Source organism: Cylas formicarius, unplaced genomic scaffold (genome assembly GCF_029955315.1).
Source record: "Cylas formicarius isolate icCylForm1 unplaced genomic scaffold, icCylForm1.1 PGA_scaffold_1__22_contigs__length_36826433, whole genome shotgun sequence".
Classification (NCBI taxonomy): domain Eukaryota; kingdom Metazoa; phylum Arthropoda; class Insecta; order Coleoptera; family Brentidae; genus Cylas; species Cylas formicarius.
In genome coordinates this window covers 4055810-4080540 of record NW_026844264.1, presented here as the reverse complement: position 1 = coordinate 4080540, position 24731 = coordinate 4055810, and the positions used below count along the sequence as shown (strand labels likewise).

The window sequence follows — 24731 nt, the reverse complement described above, 5'->3', positions numbered from 1 at the left end:
GGCTCTAGCAATAATATTAAGGAACACCATTACCTATTATTACATAGAAAACACATGGATCCATCTCTGAGGATGGGGGTACTAAGTAAATTAATAAATGCCAGGTGCGATCGATTCTGTCTCTTTTCATCATCTTTTCATTCATCAGAAAAACATTCATGGGGGAACAACATCTCTTGAAGTACCAAAGAAGCAAGACGAACAATCAATTTTATTCTGTCTGGCATTTTATTGGAGACTAAGCCATCACAAATCGTAGTGACTATATAAATGCGACAAGTCAGAGAAAGAGAGAAGTTCCCACCCGCGCGCTCAAACGATAAATCCAGAGGCGGCTTCTATGTTTATACGTCATAAAACCGTCTCTGTTTATAAACGCCCATTCGGAAAGTTTGAAGCATTCAGTCTCGCTTTCCCTATCCGTGCGCGCGAGACATTTTAATCTGCCGACTATTTAAAACAGCCGCGATAAGATAAAAGTGACGGTCGTCCCAATAAACTAATTAAGTCTCGGCTGATCTTTTTTACGACGCGCAGTTTGCCGGATCCCCGCGACCCTAATTCACTTAAATCGTTCAATTGTTCGGCGACGTTATGATCTAAAAGTCGGACTGCGCTTACGGCAGTTACGCGCCGCGTCCTCCAGATGGAGAAGAAGTTTGGCAACCTGCTGAGCCTCAACTCGCTGTTTAAGCCTTCGTCGGGCGGCGAAAACAAACGGCCGCACGCGGATCCGCAGATCGGATTCAGGGTGGCGTTGAACGAGCGTCAGAAACAGTTGAAAGTGAGAGTGATCGGCGCGAGACAGTTGCCGACCGAATACGGATCTGTCAAAGCCAAGGGCTACTGCGTCAAGGTGCGGTTTTTACGCGGGCTATCAACATGTCGTTTAGTGGAGTAAAAAATCCTGCAAAAGTCGCTCCTTTTTTGAATAAAAAATTAATTGACTTAGAACCAGAGGAAATCTGACTGAAATCATTAGTTAGCTTACTGTACACCGTGTGCCAAATAAAACGATCCACTATACGATCTGGAAACTCAAAAAAAAAGTCGTACATAAGTTTCTTGATACAGGAAATCCTTGGTTAAAATAAAGGTCACATTCTTAAGAAATTCCTATTCGAATTTTGCATAGTTTAGGCAGAAATTGAGGTTATGTGTTTTGTTTTTTCATGTTTTGATTGTCGCATATAGAATTGTTTGACAGATGTGCCTCAGCTTATACAGAGTGTCCCAAATAGGTGGTGCCGTTTTGGCGAATTTAATTAACCAAATTTCAAGATTTTCAAATGGAACAACCTATATTTTTATTCAGATATCAATTCTAGGACAAAAAACAAGGTAAGTTTGTAATTTATCTTATATTTAAATTTAACTTACTTTTTGAGATATTCGAGGTTTAAGGTAAGACCGGTATAAATTCTTGTTGAATAAAACCTATTGCTAACAATACAGGGAGATTTTGAGAAAAATCGACTCTATGCTCTCTAACCGATTAAAAAAACTTCAGAATTCATATTTAAGGAAACACTTAAAACTTAATTATCTAGCTCGATTGAAAATACCTAATAACAAAATAAATAATTAAAGTTTATAGTTTAACCAAAAAACTATAACTTATTTAAAATACAAATAAAATATATACTAACAAAAAACTTCACAACAACAAAGTTTGTTAACAGCTTAATGTGTCAAAAAAAAGATTGTGATGTTATAGCGACCTACATGTTTAAAATTTTTGATATTTCTTTGTTGTTTTGATGCCAGCTGAAACGAGCATTTTAAGAGAAACATTTGTAACAAAACTTTATGGACCGGATTAACGAACACTTTTTAGTTAACTTTTTTTTATAGATTTATCAATGCAAATTTGTTACCTTGGTTAGATAGCCTATAAACTTTAATTATTTATTTTTATCATTTAGTATTTTCAATGACCCTAGATAATTAACTGGTAAATGTTTCTTTAAATATGAATTTTGAAGTGTTATTAAATCTGTATTGTTAGCAATAGGTTTTAGTCTGGAGCATGATATCTTTAAAAGAAGTAGTATCGTGTCTTTGTGCTTTAAAAAATACCTAATAGGCCAACAAGTGACCTATTTTGACCAAAAATGTCGATATATACAGGGTGTTCCATTTAAAATAACAAAGTAGATGTTGGAGAGACAAAGACACTTTTGTATGAAACTTTTTTTCGTATCGCCTATGGGTTTCCAGACCGTATAGTAGACCGTTGTATTTGGTACACGGTGTACATACTAAATGGGTACTTACGACTTAAAAAATACATTTACGCAGAGTCATCGAAGCAAGGAACGTATTATAATAAGCCGATGATTAGGAGAATCAAGAAAGTATATACGTAATTCTAATGAACTGATGAACATTTTTATTTCTGAAAATTTGAATAGGCAAAATATATATTCTTTTCAAAAACATTTAGAAATCTTCATCCAAAGATTCCGTTGCGCCTATGGTATCTTTGTTGCTACAGAATTTGCAGTTACAAAATGTTTGTGATTTTATGTTGCACAAGATCTTGTGTCGCAAAATATTGGTTTTCAGGCATTGTTCTCATTTGCCCATTCATATATATTTGGCTTACAAAATTTTATATGGTACGTGACTGAAATTCCAAATTTTCAGTTGATATATGCATTTAAAAGAATTAAAAAAAAACATTAGGGTATTGAACTAAAATATACCTACGTTTCATAATATGTTGTCTCCTTTTTTAATTCTGTTGGCAGTTCCATCGCAGGTCTGTTTGAATTTGTGGTCAACTGTATCCTGAAATATCGTTTTTGTTTCTCAGGTCCACTGCCTCACTGTCAGGTAAAAACGGCAAATTATACGGTTCTAAAATCTCGATGTTCTTGATTAATACATCAAAGGCTGTCTTCTTGCCAATTTGGAAAATGCACTTATGTCACATCCCGCGAGACAATATGTTGCCAAAATATTTTTTGAAACTTGTTTGAACTATGTTCTGAATTAATAAAAATAGTTTATATTTTAAATGTTGCATTCTTCAAACCATTACCCACCATAAAAAGTAATACGGATTTCTTGAGAAAATCTTAAAAAACTGGAACCCTTCAGGAGCCAGAAAGATTATATTCAGTTGATTCACAACATCTTAGTCTCTCGGCGGCTTTCAATGACTGGAAGATATAATTATCAAAAATAACTGAAAATCTTCTGCCATTGTAATATTTTTTTTTAAATATTTGTCCTAAGTCGTTGAATGTCATAGAAGAAGTACATTTGAATTCCTGAATGAGTACCATACCATCAATAATAGAAGAATGCATATTTGGATGTAAATCCATTTTCTCAATATTTTGTTGCACGATTCAGCCATTGCGGATTTTCGCATCGAACCATCTTCATGAAGCAGTTCTGAAGGAACCAAAGATAGCTTATAGGATAATAGGTCATTTAAATCAATTTCTTGGAATTTTGCTGCACAGTTTATTCTACGAAACATAAATGTCATTATTTTGTCCCTCTTTATGGACCTTCACAAACTTTCAACAGTACTTTCGAGGATGTTAGTTGTTTTTTCAACAGGTGTTTGTAAATAATCAGATAGATTTTTTTCAATTTCTTTTGTGGCTACTTTTCCCGTGAATATATTTATTAGTTGTTTGGGAACATCATCCGAATCGAATAGATTGCCCCAATTGGCTTCAACTGCATTCAACATTTGAATTACCTCTTCATTTCTACGAGCTGACTTTATTCCTTGAGGCCTATCTTCTGCATTTTCATTAAATGTCGCATCTGTGAATAGTACAAAAATTATTTCTGAATTACTAAAGAAAGACGCGTTTTGATCCATTACAGTGATGCTCTTGGATTTTGGGAAAAACATTATCGTCGGAATGTTTAAATAAACTATTCGCGTTCACTTAGACGGCCCGTAATGAGCAAAGTTGGGCGTCGACACTGAGTTACAATTCAAAGTAGTATAATATGCAACAAGTGTGGTAAACGGCATTTGAGTTTATTTGACACTAGCGGAGCGACAATAGTATATTCACTGACATGACCGTCAGAATTGAGTAACATCAAAATTCTCCGAAAAAAATTACTAAACGTGTTGCATTCTATACTTTTTAATTTTTGCAAAACAACACGAATACATTCACTGATATGACTTTCAGAATTGACAAATATCAAGATTCAAGCAGTGCGGTAAAATTTAGTAGTAGAAAAAAATCGCATTTCAAAAACTATTATAGATAAGAGGCGTTTTTTTTTTAAACTTTCTCATATAGTTTACCAGACTTCTTTCGCAGTATATACTATATAGTATGAAAATTTTCCACTTAAAAAAGTTTGACTACAAAAAATCAAATTTTCCTAATTTCGTTAGAGGATAAATTATAAAAAGTATTTTTTTTTATTTCTGTATTTTTGACAGTTTTTTCGATATTCCAAAACTGGGTACCACTAAAAAAACTGGTAATGGCCCATTTCGTATGTACAACGACCTCACTAATGTTTTGGGTGTGGTTTCACCTGGTTTTAGGAAAAAAAAAAACTGAACATTTTTACCGCTTTTTTATTTCACTATTTAAGTCGGAGTCAAACAACTCGTGTACAGGATTATTTTTTATATTTGCGTAGTTTTTCGCGGCGACTTCCATTAACAGTAGTTAATGGAAGTCACCGAGAAAAACGTTTAATACAAAAGTTGTATAATATTATTACGCATCAGTGTCACATTTTGTGTCGTTCTGCTTTAAATCGAATCATTCAGTTAAGAAAACAGGTTACTCAGAGTAAAAAAAGCTTAATGAAACCACAAGTCTCACTTGAAAAAAGAGAACCTTTGTTAGAAATGAAGACATGACACGAATATTTTGCTTTCTTTTGAAGGCAGCTCTAGTTCTATAAATAATAATTAAAAATAACATTAATTTCATATAAATATTTAGAAAATCTCGAGTGTTGCCGCAGAATTGGGAATGTCATATTACCAATTTATTCTACTTCAAGGCTTATCCGAAAGAAATAAAATTCAACGGTTACAAATGTCGAAGCATATAACAGAGCATCCCAATTTTTTGAAAAAAACTGTCTTTACCGATGAAGCAAGCTTCACGATGGTAGGTATGTTTAATCGGAAAAATAAGTAATATTGGGCAAGTAAAACCCCACATAGAATTCAACCAGTAAAAATACAAATAATCGAACCAATTTTTCTTTATGGGTATCTGAGGGGCAATCGATATTTAGATTTAATTTAATAATACTGAAAATTATTTGGAAGGTCTTCCAGTTTGCCAATACATTAACCACAATACCAATCCAGTTACCTAAATGACAGATAGGATCATCGGATAGGCAGGCATGGTACAATTCAGTCGCAGGCTAATAGACTGGATTTAAACCCTCTTGATATTTTCTTCTGGCTTCTTATTAGCCGCCAGATTTGTTTCTGCAGTCCATAGAAGTCACGTTCCATCCCTTTGGAGAAAATTTCCCAGTTTTGGCCTTTGGTTTGTCTAACTAGTGTTTATTATATTCTTCGTATACTTCTGCCGTTTTTGATGGCATATACCTTACTTAGGCTTCCTTTGTCTTTTTGCATTGCTTTTTAATGTTATTACAGAACCAGGGTATTTTGTTCGTTCCTTATTTTTCTGTTCGTGTTCCTAGCGATTCGATTGCTGCTTCTATTATGTTCTCTTATTGCTAATATCTTCATTTTCATCTATCGGGTTCTTATTGATTTTTTCTGTTAGTCGATTTTGATAAAGTTCTTTTATGGTGATGTCCTACATCAAGTCCACATTTATTTTTTGTATAAGTGTTCTTGTTTTTTTTTCTTTCTCCTGTTAAATTTTATTTTGATTTTCCCAAGAAGTTAACTCTGATCACTTCCGATGTTTGCGGAGTTCAGTGTCCTTATTTCTTGTACATGTTTCGGCTGTATACACCTATTAGTTATAAAATAATCTATTGTTGATTGTTGTCGTCAAAAATTTGTATTGCGGTTTGAGGTCAAAGAAGTTGTTATTGATTCTTAGGTCACATAAGTGCATTTAAATCTCCCAGGATAATTAATGTTTTATAAAGTGGGTGTGATTCTGGAATATTCTGAAGTTGATCCTAGAGGTTTTCGCGTTGCGGTTTATTGTTTGTACAGAAACCGATATTATATTCAGAAGTTGAAGTTCTGTTCTCATTTTAATGATAAGTATGCGGGACGATATATACTGACATTCTTCTATATAGTCTTTGTATTTCTTGTGTATCGCCAACGTCACTTCCGCTTTCGCTCGTTCGTCTTTACTCACTCCGCTATATATTACTATGTAATCGTCGCATACTTTTTATTTTTGTTTCTTGAAGGGCGCAGATATCGATGTTCAGTTCAGTTCTATCATAACCACTTGCTCTTTGTTATTGAATATTGTTATGTTCCAGGTAGAAGATCTCTCCTCCTCCCATTCGTTAATCTTTTTTTCGCATGGGTCCTCTTCTTAAAACCAGTCCTATTCCGAGTCAAATCTGTGGGTCTATGAGCTTTAGTCGGTTTTCCGGTGGCTAGACTGCTAACCCGTTCCACCAACCCTCCTCCTTTTTCAGAGCTTGGGACCGGCAAAATGACCGCTAAGGTACTCAGTTCAATTCAATTCACACAGCAGTCATTCAGGCGGAGTTTTATCGGTTTAAATGAAATCGAGTTTATTCAAATATCTCGGACACTTTTTCGAATTTCATCAATCAATCTCTAGTCCTTTAAGAGAACTAACCAAAACTAACTACAAAGATATATTACAAATTTAGATTACTACAGGTTCATTAATGCTGTTGTTTTAAAATGGTGCTAAAAAATATGTGTCCCTTAAAAAATAATCTAAACCTTTTTTATCATTATTTTAAACTTTGTAGAATTAAAATTTGTTTATAAGATCTTAAGATCACACACAAAATAACCATTATTTACAAAGTAAATGTATATTTTTTAAAGCATAAAAACTAGCCATGAATACGAATATGTTGTCATTTTCAATTTGAAAAAATCCGCTATAGTGCTTTGACATCCAAAAAGGAAAAATTCTTGTTCTTAATGCTAATCACACTTATCATACCCGGAACAGACAAAACAAGGACGTCTATCCCACAGTAGAACAAAAACACACGGACAACGATCATGTACGTATTTCTCTCCTAGGTTATATAATATGCTACCAGCATATATAAGAGAACAAACCATCTTTACGAAATTTAAAAGAGATGTCAAAATACGGATGTTTCAGGTGGGCAGATGACCTCATTAATTTAAAATATCAAAGGTAAATAAGATTTGAATTATATTTAATCAAGCATAGTTTTTTACCTAAATCCTAAATTATGTATATCCATATGCCTAATGAGTTAATGTTTTTATCCTCGGTTTATTTTTATTTTTATTTTTACTTACATGTATGAGTAGATATTATATTACTATAAATGTAACAAGTAGATTCTTTGGCTCATTGTTATTATTTTAATTATTATTGGTTTGATTTAATATTGTGAATATACTGAAATAAAACATGTATTCCACTTAAATCAATTTATAAATGTTAATATTATTTTTATTTCCAAAAAACGGTCCTTATTCGATACTATTTAAAAAAAAGCTTCAAGCTTCATGGAAATTAGTATAGTTAGGTTTTAGATAGCACCTGAATAAGAATTCGATGACACTTTATTTTTCAATTCCTCCCCCCTATCATAAGGTTTTAGTGGGCTTTCGGGAGATCTAACTTACTAACATACTTTAGCGAACATCACAATCCAGAATATTCTGTAATTCTTTATACTAGAGCACACTGTATTTTTAAATAATTTTTTCATTGAAATCGACATGTAAGATTTTCCTCTATTTATCTACTGCAGTTGAGTAACGATTTGCGGTACTTGAAGTGTGTTATTGCAAGGTAAAATTAATCAACAATCTTTGCAAAGAGAGATAAATTTAATCGCGCGAGTGAGTGTTATAAAGTTTTTATCGAAAATATCTCGCGAATACGCGAACTTTCTGTCACGTCAAAATTTAATCGTGACGCCGATGTCAGCTTAATCACACTAGGTGAATTAATTTTTTTAGCGATTCTAGTTTTGCTCCGCGTAAATCAGGTTCCAAAACCCTATCGGCTAGTTAAGGAAGGTGTTAAAGATTTATTTTAGTTCATCGTAATTTTTTCTTTCTGTTTTTGGTTTTGTCAAAAATTCCACTATCCGGTTTTTTTGGATCACTCTGTGTCAGTCGGTATTAACTCATAGGATAATTATTATTTGCCTTGCCGATTCCTTACATTCTTATTATACCTTCTCATTTGTAATATAAAAATATCGATTTTGAAAAAAAAATTGCAATTGCCTTACATTAAAACCAACAAAACCGCCTCTTCTCTTACCGCTGCCGACGATTGAAAATTTGTTTACGTTCGAAATTGGGTTATAGTTTAATTTCCCCGACCCAACATGTGCCAGCTTGTTTATAGAAATCGTTTATTATCTAAACAACACTTGCAACAAATTTTATGGATGCTTTCGGGAACACTGTGGAAGTCATTAGTCAAAAATCTTGGAACCGGCGAGAATTACGATTTGATCATTTGCATCTACTATTTATAAAGAGTGTCTCCAAATTAGTGCGCCAAACTAAAACAGCAGATTTAAGAACCTAGTTTTCTATACGAACATAGGTCAAGAAACGCCCCCTAACTCAGCCACAGGCCCTAAAGGGTCCTGGACATGGCTTTTTATTAATATTTCCTACACAGATAGAGAGAAAGTTTTGAAATTTTAGCGAATTAGTCATTTTGACATGCCGAACCTGTTTCTAAAATCGCAAATATCAATTTTCAGTCACGGATGTAACTTTTAATGGGTATCGAATATCCTTTTCGTAGATTGTCTTTTAGACTTTTTTTCACGTAAAATCGGATAATGTTATGAAAAAAAGGTATACTTGATTGATATCACTAGGATAAACCGTTTTCGAGGAAACTGCTTTCAAAAATAAACTGTTTGGTATGCCTATCTTAGTTCTTCATCAAAATTTGAAAAGTAGGGCTTGAAGCAAAATTAATAAGATTATTATTTTGTTGCCAGTTTGACATTTATGGTGTTTTTTTGTCTCTGATGTTTCATTAATTTTGTTTCTTATGGAGGTTAGATCTGCTGTACGGTAGTACAAAAGACAATAACCACATCGGAGAATATTTTCTAACACACATAGACATTTTGCAGAACGTGGATCATTTAGTTGTTCTCAGAGGCCTATGAGAACTCATGGTTATGAGGGAGAATTAAAGAAAGTCCTCAAATAGCATTAAGATCCCTGACACATATCACCAATATCCCTAAAGGAAATATAAGTTTACTGATATGATGTTTCAATCTGTACGCATCGACGGTAATTTGCACTGAAAACAAAAAGTTTCGCCGTTTTATGACGTATTTAAATGAATTTATAAGCAGAATCACCCAAATGCAAAGACTACATCCTTGGGCAGTGGTGGGAATCTTTTCTAGGCACCAGGTACCATTTCTTCCGGGGTAGTGGTAGGAAGTAGTAGGTGTACCTACTAAACACACCCTTTTCCCCACCCGACACCCCGGTATCACCTTGCGGCATTCCTCGTGGGTAATTTGTCTTCGAATCAAGACGTCTTTGCTTGCTAATTTCTCTGTCCTCCATGTCTTTTTGATTCATAATATTGATGATCATTTCAAATGTGACGTGCCTTCCGCTGCTGCTTTCCAGCGTGGTGCTCCCGAGGTTGTCCACCAACATCTTGTTCCCCAACTGTCTCTCCGCTGCAGCTCTAAATGTCTTCCATCTTTTGCATTAGATGAGTGTATACTCCGTATCGTCCCTAACTGTTACTGAACCTTTCTGTTTAGGATCAGAAGCAACCCTAACCTGAGAGCATCTGGGTAACAAAGTCGTTCTGTGGTGACATTTAATCCATTTCGGCACTTCTGTCACACAGCCTTTGGTCCACTGTGCAGTTCTGGTATTCTCACTCCACTCCCCTTACACTCGTATTTCGGGAATAATGATAATCCGAGAGCAGATATTTTTTCAACACGATGAACCGGGTGTAAGAAACTGGTTAGATGAAAATTCTCCAGTAAATAAGTCGAGGTGGTCCAGTACATTGGACTATTCAGAGATACGTTTAGTTCTACTTATGACACTGAAGTAGATAGCTGAGAAGAGTTAACAAATCGAATTAACATTGCTGGAACTCAAATCAGGATCAATCGCTTCCAAATTTTTCTTGCTTATCAAAATACTTGAAAAAAATAATGTAAATTGGTTTATTTTTAATATTAGCCATTCAATACGGAATTATGAATTGAACTTAGTTGCGTTGTGTAAATGTTATTTTATTTTTTCTGAATTAATCAGCAATCAAATGAAAATTAACAAACCCAAGCTACCACAGCCGTGTGGTAATCAAACCACCAGCCTCATCAAGTTCAAAAACTAATACTCAGGAATATTTGTTAGAAAATATTTATTTTGAATTCGATTATAAAAAAGCGCAACTTTTGTCCTAAATTCACATGCAACTAAAAAATAGTATGTATGCGATAATTTGGCTGAACAATCTGGGAATACCTACTGTTTTACGTCTTCTTCCATATCATTGCATGTTTAACCCATAGAGCATTTATGGGACGAAGTAAAATCAAAAGTCAGAACAGAAAATATTACTCCTACTTTAAGTCCTAGTGTTATAAATTTGATAAAGAATGCAATTAGTAACATTCCAATTGACAGCTTGAAAAATTCAGTACAGCACATTATTAAAATTGAGGATTCTTACATTTGTATACAAAATAACATAAATCCTGTCATAAGTAATCTCAATGGCGACTCTGATAGTGTAACAGAATTAGATTTAGATATTAAGAACAAAACTGTAATTATGTATAAATATTCTTAGCCATGAATTTATTGAATTTAGTTATGTCCTTGTTTTCTCTTGTAATTTAATAAGATTATACCCATCTAATTAAACAAAAAAATTATATTATCACTAAAACCTTTGAGAGTCGGTCCCTAATGTCCTTTAGTACTTACCGGACTCAAGTTTCATTGCTGTCGGAAGGTAACTGCCATAATTGCGGTCAAAAGTAAGCAAGATGAACATTGTGATGGACTATACTTTGTACTGCATGCACTGATGATGTTATTTGTAATTGTATTCCAGGTGACGGTGTTTCCTAACAAGGAAAAATATGAGACGAAAGTGGTCAAAGATTCTTGGCCGTCGATAAACGAAGATTTCAGCTTCGACGTCAACATCCCCGAGAAAAGGGCCTGCGATCCTCTCAAAGGCAAGTTCGTTTCGTTCACGATATACTCCGTGTTCGAAGATGCGGCCGATGACGACGCGCCTACGGAGAAGGCTAAACCGAGGAACGTGATGAAGAGGTTCTTTTCCTTCAACGACGAAAGCGACTTTATTCGTAAAAGCGGCAGATTCCACAGGCGTAGCCTGAGGAACTCCCTGATGAGGGATCGGAAGACGATCGGCGCGGTGACGTACAATTTGGAGTTGAAGAATTTCACGCAGGTCTTGCGTCAGGATTTGATCAGTACCGCAGATGTGTGGAGGAGTATCAAGGAGATAACGAGTGGGATCCCGTCGCAACCGGTAAATGCTTTAATTCGATCCGCCTTTTGCGAATGTCGTTCATTGGGTATTTACGAAATTTAACCAACGCGAGTGAATATGAAATTAGTTGCACTTGTACACCTCGTGTCAAAGTATATCGTTCTGGCGCTTAACGGCAATTGTCCAAATAATCTGTCGTTGACAGGGACGCACTTTTATTTGGATATAACAAAATCCCATTAGTACTAATACTAATAATATACGAATTATCCGTTCTACTTTCACAGTTGCCATTAAGATTAATTACAATGGGTTCTATGTTATTTTGTTCAAGAATCAAGACGCAATTACAAACAATACGTCCTTATTAACACAATATTTGTACTTATTTACAAAGATTATTTTATTACTTGATGTACTTGATGTAACAATTTCGTTAACACTTACCACCACATGTTTTTATGAATTCTCGACTTTGAAAGATTGCCTTCTTACATTAAATTATGAAATTGATTGTCTTACCTGAATCAAGATTAATTATAATTTTCCGAGCCTATCCTTGTAGTTTCCTGGAAATCAGCTGGTCAGAATGAATGTATAGGCAGTCTCACGAAAATGACACCTCATTTCGTTGAAGTGCCTGATAAGAAATTCTCCAAACAACTGGGAGCTAGATATACATATATAGAGTGAATACATCTATGGACAAGCTCGGAATTTTATAATTAATCTTTGAACAAGTAAGTCGATGAATTTTATAATATTCCTTGGCTTATCCTTGATGTAATTAATAATTACTATCTCGGCTTTAGCAGCGATGTCATCGAATTCCCTTATAGGTCTATTATAGGAGTCAAAAATGTGTTTGCAGAGGCTGTTCACCTGCTGCAGTCTTTATTTGTTCTACACTCACGTCTGCTATGATGCCGCAAAGTATATCGAAGTATCTATTCCTGTTCTATACAACCTCTTTGTAGTCCAGCGACTTATTGTTTGCGCCGATGCTGTGTGAATGGGTTTTTTCGCTCTTAAATAGGTGTTGATAGCGGACGCTACACATACTTCCAGTTTTTCTGTAAAGTAAGGGAATAGTAATAAAGATTTATAGCTCCCTAAGTGTTTGAATTCTATTTGCTGCTATCAGAGAAATAAGAATGACAAATTTATGCGTTCACTGCTCTAGACTTAAGGTTTGTAAGGGGTATAATGTTCCGAAGCAACTTAAAATATTGGACACCCCTTTTACATACCTATTTATAATATTTTCATTGTTGTAAGACTAAACAGAAAATTTTGCGCAAATACGTATGAATTAATTACCGAAATGGAAATTAAATTATTCAATGTAAACAATTATAAATACATTTGTAAATTATTTACTGGTGGATCTTGATCTTTAATTTATTTTCTGAAACAGGAGGAATACTATTTTAGGGTACTCTCTATTGAGGATGCTATTAGCACCTCTACTGCGCCTTCAGAATGCCTTCTGCATAACATCCGGACCATCAAGAAAATTTCTCTTAAAGGAGATTTAAGCAAACACTTTCCTGCTCGAAAGATCAAAGGAAGAAATAATAATCTATGATATGGTGGGAACCAGAATTGAGGTGGCCAATAAAATACTAGAACTCCAAATGCCTCATCTTCTCTAACGGTTTTGTGATAAAAGAGGATGGAGAAAAAGCGTAGAAATAATATTCCGATCAACTCACGGTAAAAGCATCGGTAGACTCCGTGGGTCTGGAAACCAGGAAATAAATTTTGAGCACCTTTTATTTAACCTTTTCTCAAAAATTTCTATCTCAGGGTATCCAAATTTGTCTATAACCTCCAACTCCTTTACCATATTGTTTAAACATGACTTCCTCTGCGACTTATACAAGAATGGCAGTTTCATTATCTATTCTCAATAAGAGGCGAATATGAGTTTTTTTTCATTGGCAAAGGATTTCAGTGCGTAATGTGCGACTTTTATTTCTATGCTGCTTTTTCTCCTGGCTATCCAATAACACGTGACCGCAAGATTTTTTGCAATAGGCGCCTCACCCAGTTTGTGAGGCATCAGAAAATATTTCACATTTCACGTTTCAACATTATTCTTTTGCCACCAATCTCTAATTCAGGCAACAACCATTTCGGAATACCTTTTTTTTACTGTAATTAATTCGCCCTATAATGAGTTGTATTCTATAGTTTAAAAAACTTTTGAATGAGTAAAACCGTATTCTGTAGCCGGGCAAGAAGTTACAAATGTGCCTACTAACCTGGCAAACTCCTTAACTTAATGAATTAAACCGTCTTTGTACCATTATAGTTTTCGCTTTCGGAAAAGAGATACGCATGTTTATTGTATCATAATTAAAGCCTACAAATTTTATAAATTGTTTGAGTGTTAACACACTTTTGTCCCAATTTATGATGAATAATCTAATTCCTGAAATGATTTTAATGTAGTTTAGGTTTTTTTGACATTCTTCAACCTCTCCTATTATTAAGATATAATCAAAATAAAAAATTGTAATCATACCTAAAACTTTTGAATATTGGTTTAAGGATTTTCGTAAATATGAATACCGCTTTCTAATTGAATGTTAATAATTAAGGGGCTATTTTTGGGTTCATTTTAAAAAGAAAACATCCTATGAATATATGCCCTAAATGTATTAACTTTTGAGATACAAGTTGGGAAATTTTTCAAAATAAAATCAATTTTTTTAATATTTGTAATACCACTTTAGATATTTTAATGAAATTTGGCACACACGTATCAAGAGGCATTATTATGGTATTGTTTTAGAAACATTAAAACATTCCTATTAGGCTTGGGTATGTATTATTATTAATAAATAAAGCTATAAATAACGCTGATTATACGGGGAGAGGAAATATCTATCTAAAACAAAATATCTAGTTTTTGGTTACCAACTAGTGTTATTCATAAAAAAAAATTAGTGAACTGTTCTTTTTACTTTCACAGTTTTAATGAAATAAGATAACACCCTAACAACAACAAAAAAAAATAGGGCATAGAAACTAGGTAAGTTGTTGAAAGTATCCTCTTCAACTCTTTTCGTCATATTGCTGCGCTCTCTTTGGGGTATACCTCCAGAGTTTGTTATTAAATCACAGGAAGCTCTTATACGATCCTTCAGTTGTTCAACAGTGTTAACTGGGATGCGATAAACCAGACTTTTAAGATACCCTCATAAGAAAAAGTCCAAAATATTTAAATCTGGGGACTTAGGGGGCCATGGTTGAGGTCCGCCGCGACCTACCCATCGGTTATTAAATCTAAGATTTAAATGTTCCCTTACTGCAACACATACACTTACTGCCATCATACATCATTAACCACGATCTGTTCTGGCCATTTAGCCTTTCTGGCAGGAAAAACGGTCCAATTAAATAATTTCCAACAATTCCAGCCCAAAAATTTACCGAAAACTGTTCATGATGTGTGGATTCCACAATGCATGGGGGTTTTCATCGGCACAAAAGTGGTTATCGTGGAAATTTCTGATTGCATTTCTCGAAAAGTTAGCTTCATCTTTAAATGGTACTTCTTGGTCAAACAAGGAACAACCATTTACAAAAATTAACACGCAAGGGGAAATTTCTGCTAAGTAACACTTGGACTCGGTGTATATGATATGGGTACAATAGAAAATCGTTGCGAGACTCCTACATTCTTTTCAATTTTTCTAGTACTAAGTTCAGGATTTTCGCCAACAGAATTTAAAACTGCTTTTTCAATTTCCCAAAAATCGCAACCCTTAGTTAGTAGTCTTTGGTTAAAGTCTCCCAAAGAACCTGAATGCTCAGTTTCTGTTGAGGGTAATGATCTGCTGGCTTCCTGTTCTTTTTTTTCTATCTTTCGCTGCCTGTTCTGTCTCACAGACCCGGCGTCATCTTTTTTGCTAAAAAAACGTATGAAATAGAACTAACTTTTAATAATGTTTTTGACAATAAAAAAAAACGTAATTTTAATTTATACTATTCCAAAGCACAGTGCAAAAAAAATTCAAAACAATTTTTTTTCCATCTGAACATGTTAAAATAACATAAAATTTTGTTGTTTATTGGCATTTGGCAACACTTGAACGTGTGGTATAACAGGGAACAAAAAGACTTAGACATACAAACTTACGATATTTCTGACAGTAACATTTTGTTTTTGAATCTTTTTTGCAACGAAAACAACGTTTTGTCGTTCCTGGTGGAACTTCGGGCTTATTTTTGTTTATTATTTCAGCAATTCCTATCTTCTCTCCCTGGCTAACAGTGGTACATTCATTTCCTGAGAACGTGGCATCAATTAGTCTTTAACTAATAACAGTCATAGTAACTGACCTGAGCGTTATGACTTACTTAATCATCACAGCATAGCATATTTGCTATTAATATACATTTTTTAAAATTTGTTTTGTTTGTTATAAATTAGTGATATACTGTGATATGAATGTTGTAACTACTTTTTGAGGGTTCGTCAAAAGTCAAAACGATACACATATTTAAGAAAAAGAAAGTTATTGGTTGAGATGTTAAAGTGCAAATATTTCGAACCAACTCGTAAATACGTCGAGTTTTGAATATTTTCGTTTTTCCAGGTCGATTCTTAACGCATAATTACATTATTCAAGTGCATGCCAATTTACTAAATTGTTTGGTGCGCTTTGCGACTTCATGGTCAAAACAGTTTGCGTTCATCGCAATTAGCTATTCAAATTTATTACGTCTCTTGCCATATCTGACGTGGAGTTTCCGAAGTGGTATTAATAATATATTCCTAGTAAGAAGACCACTGTAATTAAGAAAATGAATATGGGTTCAGATTCGCTTGTCCTTTACAAATTGCGCCTGCTAACAGCAGCACATTTGTAAAGGGTTCAGAAGAAACTTTTGCTTTTGAAACAGTTTTGGTTAATTTAATAAGGAAACCATCGGTGTCCTAAATTTTGCAAGACCTTTGGTGTTTGTTACTTAAGTTTTTCTAAAAATTTTTTCTTCAAAACCTTATTTTTACTCTTAAGGTTTTATATAATCTTAAGAATTACTCCGTAAAATCTACAGCTACTATGAGACCTGGAACGAACCTGAAAGATGATGCTATTTTGCCAACTGCTTCTTCAAAAACTTTATCCAGATAAGCTAAGCCCACTTCTGTCAGTAACAATTGACATTTAATTTTATTATAATTGTTTTATTATATTTTATTAAAAAAGTAATAAAAAAAAGTATAAGCATTCCAAAATTACTTTAAAAACCTGCTTAAGAAAAAAATAATTTTGCATTTTCAGCAGAATTCCTGAAACTTGAATGTTGATATATACCATCAAATGACCTGCAATTTTAGTGCAAACAGAAATTTCACTAAACATAATTTTAAATTTCAGGTTTTTGAAAAATTACATTTCAAACGAGGGTAGGAAGGGTAAAATATAAAATTAGTCCATAATTTTTTTTGTATCAACCAAAATGAAGTTGTGATAGTAAAGTTTGTTGTTGTAGTATTTATAAAATTTTTCATAAAAATGTCAAATTAAAAATCCATTGCTATTAGCTCGTCTTATTCCTATTCTATCTGCAGTGTACCCTGTCCTTTATTGACAGGCCACTGTTTTCAGACTTTTCGATACATTCGATACCTTAGTAGAGCCCTATTCTCTCAAGATTGTACAGTACATCTTTCATAGTTGTGTGCAAATATAAATGTGCTTCTGAGTACCCTCTGCTGAGGTTATGATTATGATTGAAACATACTGGTATAGAAGAATTACCTGCTGCAGTGTCTAATTTGGGCCCGCCAGTGTACCCCATACTGACCCATAAGGCACAAGAATATTTTCTCCTACCCAGGCCAGTTATCCTCGTTCTTTATGTAGCGTCAATTCAGAGAGGGCATCTTAGTTGCGGTCTGTCACAGATTGCAGTGGCCGGTGTCCTTCTTTTCCCGGCTGCAAATTAAGGACCTCTCTTCGAGCTATAAGCCCTACCCTAAAGTTAAAGATCTCCAGTCCTAGGTGTAGGCAACGTGGGTAACGAGTTGTCTTACTACTATCGTGTACATCCAGAACGTGATTTGTGCCTCTAGAAGCTTTCCGTCCGAACCGGTTTGAATGTCAGTCCCTGCACAACAGGCTAATGAGTGGCGTTTTGCTTCCTATTGTTAGTGAAAAAAGTAGTTCCATTTATCAACAAGCGTTTCTGTTCGCAGTACTCGGTAGTTCGATCGAGAGCCCCTTGCTCTTGCCCTTGCATTGCCCTTGCTGGGCCATATGTTCCAGATACTTGCATTTGCACTTTGCGCTTGCACAGATCGTTAGTACAGGCCTGTTAGTGTGTAGTAGCCCTGTCTATTTAAGTCCAACAGAAGTTCGACAACCAGAAGCGAGTAGAGAAAAGAGTAGCTTCTAGCTTTAGTATAAAACTAAAATACAATGAAAATAATAAAATGTAGCGTAAAAAATAAATAAGGGATTAAAAGTTGGTCACCTATACCATTATAACATTCTCCATTTAAGTTTCATTGGGTTTTCTCAAGTTTTATAAAAATAGGTAATCGAAAGACAACCGTTACAATTATAAAACCACAAATATTAATTGAGATGGCATTTATTAGATCATAATCGACTAAGTAAATCCTTACTGAGTTTTATATCCTATAAAATTTAGTAATTGCACTGTAATTTCTTTTGTTTTTATAACTTGGGTCGTAAACTAGCAATAAATCAAGTTTAGCACTAATTATTTGAGAAATTCTGAAAAATTCATCATGTTTGCAAGTTGTAGACATTCCAAGCCACTCTGCTATTTGTCGAAGATTTAAATTCTCATCAAATTTCAATATATTTTTTAATTTTCATTTTTCATTAAAAATTTACAAAAGCAAGAATTTTTCATAAATATATGTCTACAAAAAATAGTCCCTAAATTGATTTGTATATTTTTCTTATCTCTCTTTTACATTGTGATTCTGATATTTATATTTATATATTTTCTATGCTTTTTTCTGGTTCTGTCTGAACTGCTTCACTAAGATAATGCACTGGATTTGCCTGACAAGTCGAACGCTAATTGTTGCTCTATTTCTGATAAAGTTTTTATGTTCGGTAAAGCTTCTGCAGGTTTAGAATTATTACGCTTGAGAATGATCTTATGACAAGTGACAAATGACAAGTGATAATATGGAACTACATCGGGATTCATTTGAACTGTTTCATTCCTTTTTTGGCACGAAATTTCGCTGTACATCAACAAATACCTGCCCTGGATTATTTTTCGAAATATTTGCACAACAGCCGCGGACCATAATAAAGGGTGATTCAATAAGGGTTTAAACTGTAAAGTAATAAAAAAAACTCGGAAGAATATAAAAATATACAAACATTTTTATTTGCCATTTTAGATTAGTGTATTACAATTAGTTATGAAAGATGATGTCATTCAAATGACCCGACTCATGTGACATGACGTAATTCGTTTATTGAAATTTCCTATCACTTTTTGACACAATTCTATGCAGGCTATTCCGCGTCTAATCTCCTGTTTCAGCTCTGGAATATGTGTTTGGTTTATTTCTATACACTCAGCTTTTTAGATACCTTAAAAAAAACTAGGGGAATAGGATCACATGATCGCGGCGACCAATTGATATCGCCGTTACGTGAGATAATCCGACCAGGAAACTTGCCCCGCGGCAATTGCATCGTTTCACTGGATGTGTGACAAGTGGCTCCATCCTGTTGGAACCACAAATCTTCAATATCCATACCTTCCAACAGCTCCCAGAAAAAAATCAGATATCATGTTTCGATAGCGAACACCATTAACCGTAACAGCGTTCTCCGAAAAAAAAGGGCCAATTATTCCTCCGCACCAAAATGCGCAGCAAACAGTCACTTTTCGAGGATGCATTGCTTTTTGAACAATCTCTCTTGGATTTTCTAATCCCCAAATACGAGCATTGTGTTTGTTTACAAAGCTACCAATGTGAAAATGTGCCTCATCGCTAAAGATGATTTTCGTTGTTCTCGTATCCATTCTGCAAACACGTTCTGTTGATGATCTGGAGGTTTCAACTCCTGAGTTATTTGGACTTTATATGAGTGTAGATGCAAGTCTTTTGTTAAAATTCGCTGTGTGGTTGAATACGTAAGGCCCACTTACTGCGATCGATGACGAATCGATGTGTTTGGATCTTCGGCTACACTTTCGCGAACAATGGCAATATTTTGATCTGACCGACCTGCACGAGCACGTTGAGGGACTTTGAGGTTATTTACAGATCCAGTTTGCTCAAATTTTTGAACCACATTTTGCGCGCCGAATAATTCACGTAGAGCTCGAAATGCATTTTTTCTTGATCGACCATTTTCATAATAGGCTTGCACAATTTTTACACGTTGTTCAGTCGTATATTGCTCCATGACTAATTTTGTTTGTGTTTTGAGGTTAGAAATCTCATATGATAAAAAAACAAATACAGTGGCGTTTCAAAAATATTTCAGATTGTAATGTCGAAACTCTTATCGAATCACCCGTTACAATTAATACGAGCACTGACGTCACGAAGAGCTAACCTCGCACTAGGTGTGTTTTGTATCTCCGCCTGCTATATAAAAATATTACCTATTTTTCTCTACTTTTGATGCTGGTAGCAGGATATTTGAATCATTGATAAGGCCCTCAGATGTGGAGTTAAGTAGCACTTTCAATTTCAGAGAGAAGGCAGAAAGGGTTGCGTCGAACTGACGTTGCAATACGCCGTCAGCGAAGATGGTGCTAATGACGTCATCGAAATTACAGTTACTAAATTCCGGTGCAGTCTGCAGACAATGCAGGACCACGAAAAAATTGGAGGTGAGATTATTTCGTTCCGTACACATCGTACATAAAATTGGCACAACACGTACATCATACGTAATGTGACATGGGTACCTGTACAGGGTGAGTCAATGATAGAGTAAAGTTCATTATCTCATTGGTTTCAAGAGTCAGAAGAAAACTAACCAAAACTATAAAAATTATATAGATTGTTAAGATGCACCATTTTAAATTATTTTGAAGTATATAATGTGACTCAAAATGGCGTAATGCAGAAAACATAAATGGAACATCCTATTTTAAAATTTTGTTTTAAATATTTTAAAATTCTTCAACGTTTTTATCACCTAAATCTTATAATTTTTCCAATATTTTAATTTTTCTAAAAAAATACTGGTTTTCACACTTCTGAGAAATAATGATAGTGTCACTATTTCTTAAAGTAGAAAGTAAAAGGTATATGCAATGCAATGTTAAAGGATGTTTAAAAAAAATTATATCCATTTATTCATTTTGGATCATTTTAAATTAAAAAATTTCGATTTTCTTAAATGGCACGCCAAATATATTATTATTTTTCCGAAAGCTCTTACACAAACCTACAATCTCTGTATATATGTTTTGGTGAAAATAACGGGAAAATTTTTAATCAACAGAAAAAGTAAATATTAAATACCTCTTATTAAATGTTCAAAAATATGCGCTTCTACTTGAACACTAGTCTTTTTCGTATATTTTCTTGGAGGTTTCTTAGCATATCTTCTGGCATTGTAGCATAAACCCCATCTTTAACATGTCCTCACAAAAAGAAATTCAGTGTTGTTAAATCGCATAGATCCATTTCTCCACCTCCTTCTTGCTGAAACTACATTAATTGGATCTCAATGTTATCTTCTTCTTCTCAACTTCTTAAAGAAGTTGAGGTAAATCATTCTGCAAAAGATTGAGTGGTTTGCGAAAAAAAATTGGTCCTAATAATTAATTTGGTTTGGTTTTGCACTTTTCCTGCCCAGATTGGATTAACTGTTGCACAGTAATGCATGTTATGAAGATTCACTAGGCTGATTTAGATTATTGCGAAAACAAGCTTCATTGGAACACATTAATTTAGAGAAAAAAATTGGATCGGTCTGTATTGATTCATGTATATTGGTGCGAAAGTTTATCTTTTGTTCAAAATCACGGTCTAGAAGTTCTTGGTGTAGTTCGATATGAAAGGTATGATATTCGTGTTTTCTAGAGGTGCGATTAACTGTAGACGTATCACATAAATGGAACCGACATTTCTCAAACAGAAAACAAAACTTTCGAGTCTTATTCTTGTTAAATAATATACTGTTGCCATTGAACCAGACTTCAACTCTGAACTACAATCGTTCACCTCGAATGCTAAGTATTGAGGCATCATTTCATGAAATTTATGTGTATAAAAAATACAAGCGGTCCTAGGATCGACCCTTGGGTCTATGATCTACGACTCACTCTGCCGAAGGCACTCCATTAACCACCACACAATTCTCAAGAATTGGCTTAAATACGTGCACGCTATTATCAGCAAGAGCCCAATATTTTAACATAAACAGGATAAGAAGAAACACTTGTAAGGAATTTAATATTTTGTACGGTCACAGCTTGGAGTCTCCGGCTCATGGCCATGAAATAGTTATAAAGTTTTCTTCAAGTGTGACAATGCTTCTCATACTTCCTGAATACCTTGCCATAGCTTCTCGCTGTTTTGAGGGCACCATATTTCGATTGGGTTGATGTCAGGACTGTTACTTGGTCATGACTGGAGTCCAAAATTAGAGCCATTGTTTAACGATGTTTGCAGTGTGAATACGACAGTTGTCTTGTTGGTAAATATAATTATTTTTCAGATAAAGGTGTTCCACACTGGACACCATGACGTTCTGAAATATTTCGGTATAAGTTTGACCAACAAATCTTTCCTCAATCCGCCAGCCATTCCTCTCTATAAAATCCATCCTCATGCATTTACACTTAAATGGCCTGCAGCTCTGCACCTGTCGACAAATCGAGGGTTGAAGCGCTGGTTGTTTGGCCTGTATACTTTGATTCTACACTTTTTGAAATACTGAAAGATCTGCGAAAAATGACTCTATCCCTGGATTAAGAGCGAAAATAAGCCGTGCTTGCTTCTGTTGGGGAGCGAATGCGGTCTTATTTGCATTAGTCCGGTACTTAAGGTGCGATGCTTTAATTATTCAACACACTGTGGTTTTACTGCTCAGAAATTACGTTCTTTCGAAAGGGTCATCGTCGACTATCTGAAGGAACGTCTAATATTTTTGAACTGAACTAACTGCCTGCTGGATCCCTTTTTCCTTTAAAATGTTTCTTCTTGTTTCTACCTTTCATTAATGGAAAAAACTGTTGTTCTGGCCAACCATCTTTTAACTTCACAATTCTTGCTTTTAACTCTCTACTCCTATGTGGAGCCATTTTAGGCTTCCTTTTATTTTTTAACGTATTTGTGACCACGCTGACAATTTTATTTGACAGTGACAGTATTAGAAATATGAAACACCATACTAGCCTATAATACACTGTACGTTTTGGGTTTAAACCGCCCAACATTTTCTTTTACACTCAATACCAATTTCCTATGCTCAACATAAATTAATATCTGCTTAGTTTGCCATGTTATGTTAGTTACGTTTTTTACCAAATCAACCATTTAGCAATAAAAATTATTATGTCCAATTCTTTAAAAAATTACTGACCCTGAAAAGACGGCCGCCCATACTCAATTTAAACATTTGACAAATATTTCACTAAAGTTAATAGTATTTTTTATAAATGTACACTACCGCACCGTCACACCTACCATCTCGACATGAGTGCACGACTGAGCAAATGTACTTGGTTTCATTGGTTATGATTTCCAATCATATTGCCATTAAAGGACCAACGATGCGTTAGCTTAGAAATTAGACTGTCTAGAATTGATTAAACACGCTCTAATTTGCAGGTCAGCTCTATATCAAAATAACGGCTTTCGAAAGCGAAGACGTCGTCCAGAAGAAGAAGAGCGACATGTTCGATCCAACGATAAGTCTGAAGCTGGAAGCCAACACGGCAACGCTGCGCGCTAGAGTTAACAGTTTTATGTTAAGTCACGTGAAAATCGTGATCAGACTGTTGGCGAAAAATATCTTAGGAAAGAAAACCTTGCTCGGTAGGATAGAGATCGACAAAAACAATCCGTTCTGGAAAGAGATCATCGGCAAGCCCGGAATGGCCGTTACGAAATTGGTCAATTTTGAATAGGACGCGGACATTTTATACTCGTGTGTGATATATTCGACTTAAGTGTTTTGATTGGTGGACAAAGGCTCACGACCCGAAACATTCGCGACCAGCGTTGAGCGGATATTTATAGCTTGTGAAAGGCGCTTTAACGGGTAAATGGCACCTAAAAAGACCAATTGGGAAATAATAATATAAAAAAAAGTCAAAACGCCCATATAAAAAATTACTCTTAAAATGCAAGTGGAAACTTGTCCTTGGTATTTTTCCAATGTAGCGTCAAAAACTTGTGATTTATTTAGGTCAAATATTTACTTATCAAATTGTTACGGTCACAAGTAAGTAAGCCAAGATCAAGTGGAAGCTTTGTGAAATCAGATAAGTAACAAAAAACTTTACTAATGGATTTTCTTGCGTATATAAAACTATTGTTATCAAAATAAACACTTTTAAGAGCGAATATTGTTTAATTGTGTTACTTCACTATTTTATAAGAAACCGGGTGTCAATGAAATTATGTTGTAGGAAATGGTCAATTCGGGATATTCAAACAAGTCCGAAACTCAACAATATATTGACACTACAAAACGCAACATGAAAAAAGATAAATCCAAAAGTACAAAAAGTAACCACGCGTCTCTTATTCTGACATAACCTTCTTCTTAACTAGACCCTAGTCTACATGCGTTCCTCAGACCATAGATGTAGAATATATTTTATTGGTTCGTTTTACGATTACCAACACGCCTCCTCAATAAAATAATTCCTTACAAGGTTATGATCCATAACAAATAACACTTATTTTAGCATTTCTATTCTAAACCTAAACCCAAACGTAACGTTTTAAATTTTACGTATGTTAATGGTTTTGTAAATAAATCTGCTAGTTGATTTTCACTCTTAACATATGTTACAGTTACAATACCTTCATCGATCTTTTCTTTGATAAAGTAAAACTTAACATCAATATGCTTTACTCGTTTGTTT

The 24731-nt window shown here is 34.5% G+C and overlaps 1 protein-coding gene across 1 annotated transcript; it reads left to right on the top strand.

Annotated features, from left to right (window-relative positions):
- The first annotated feature begins 416 nt into the window (after nt 1-416).
- On the top strand, nt 417-24197 carry LOC132696537 (uncharacterized). The gene is made up of 4 exons (XM_060661418.1): nt 417-856; nt 11241-11687; nt 20372-20510; nt 23467-24197. Exons 1-4 carry the CDS (start codon nt 647-649, stop codon nt 23763-23765), a joined length of 1095 nt encoding a protein of 364 aa, XP_060517401.1. The 5' UTR covers nt 417-646; the 3' UTR covers nt 23766-24197.
- Nucleotides 24198-24731: the final 534 nt, after the last annotated feature.

Excerpts from the sequence above, each read along its gene's own strand:
- LOC132696537 (XM_060661418.1), top strand. The coding sequence starts at position 647 with ATGGAGAAGAAGTTTGGCAACCTGCTGAGCCTCAACTCGCTGTTTAAG. Across the intron at positions 11,688-20,371 it reads GTGGGATCCCGTCGCAACCG|AGAGAAGGCAGAAAGGGTTG; the intron begins GTAAATGCTTTA and ends TTTCAATTTCAG. Across the intron at positions 20,511-23,466 it reads GGACCACGAAAAAATTGGAG|GTCAGCTCTATATCAAAATA; the intron begins GTGAGATTATTT and ends TCTAATTTGCAG.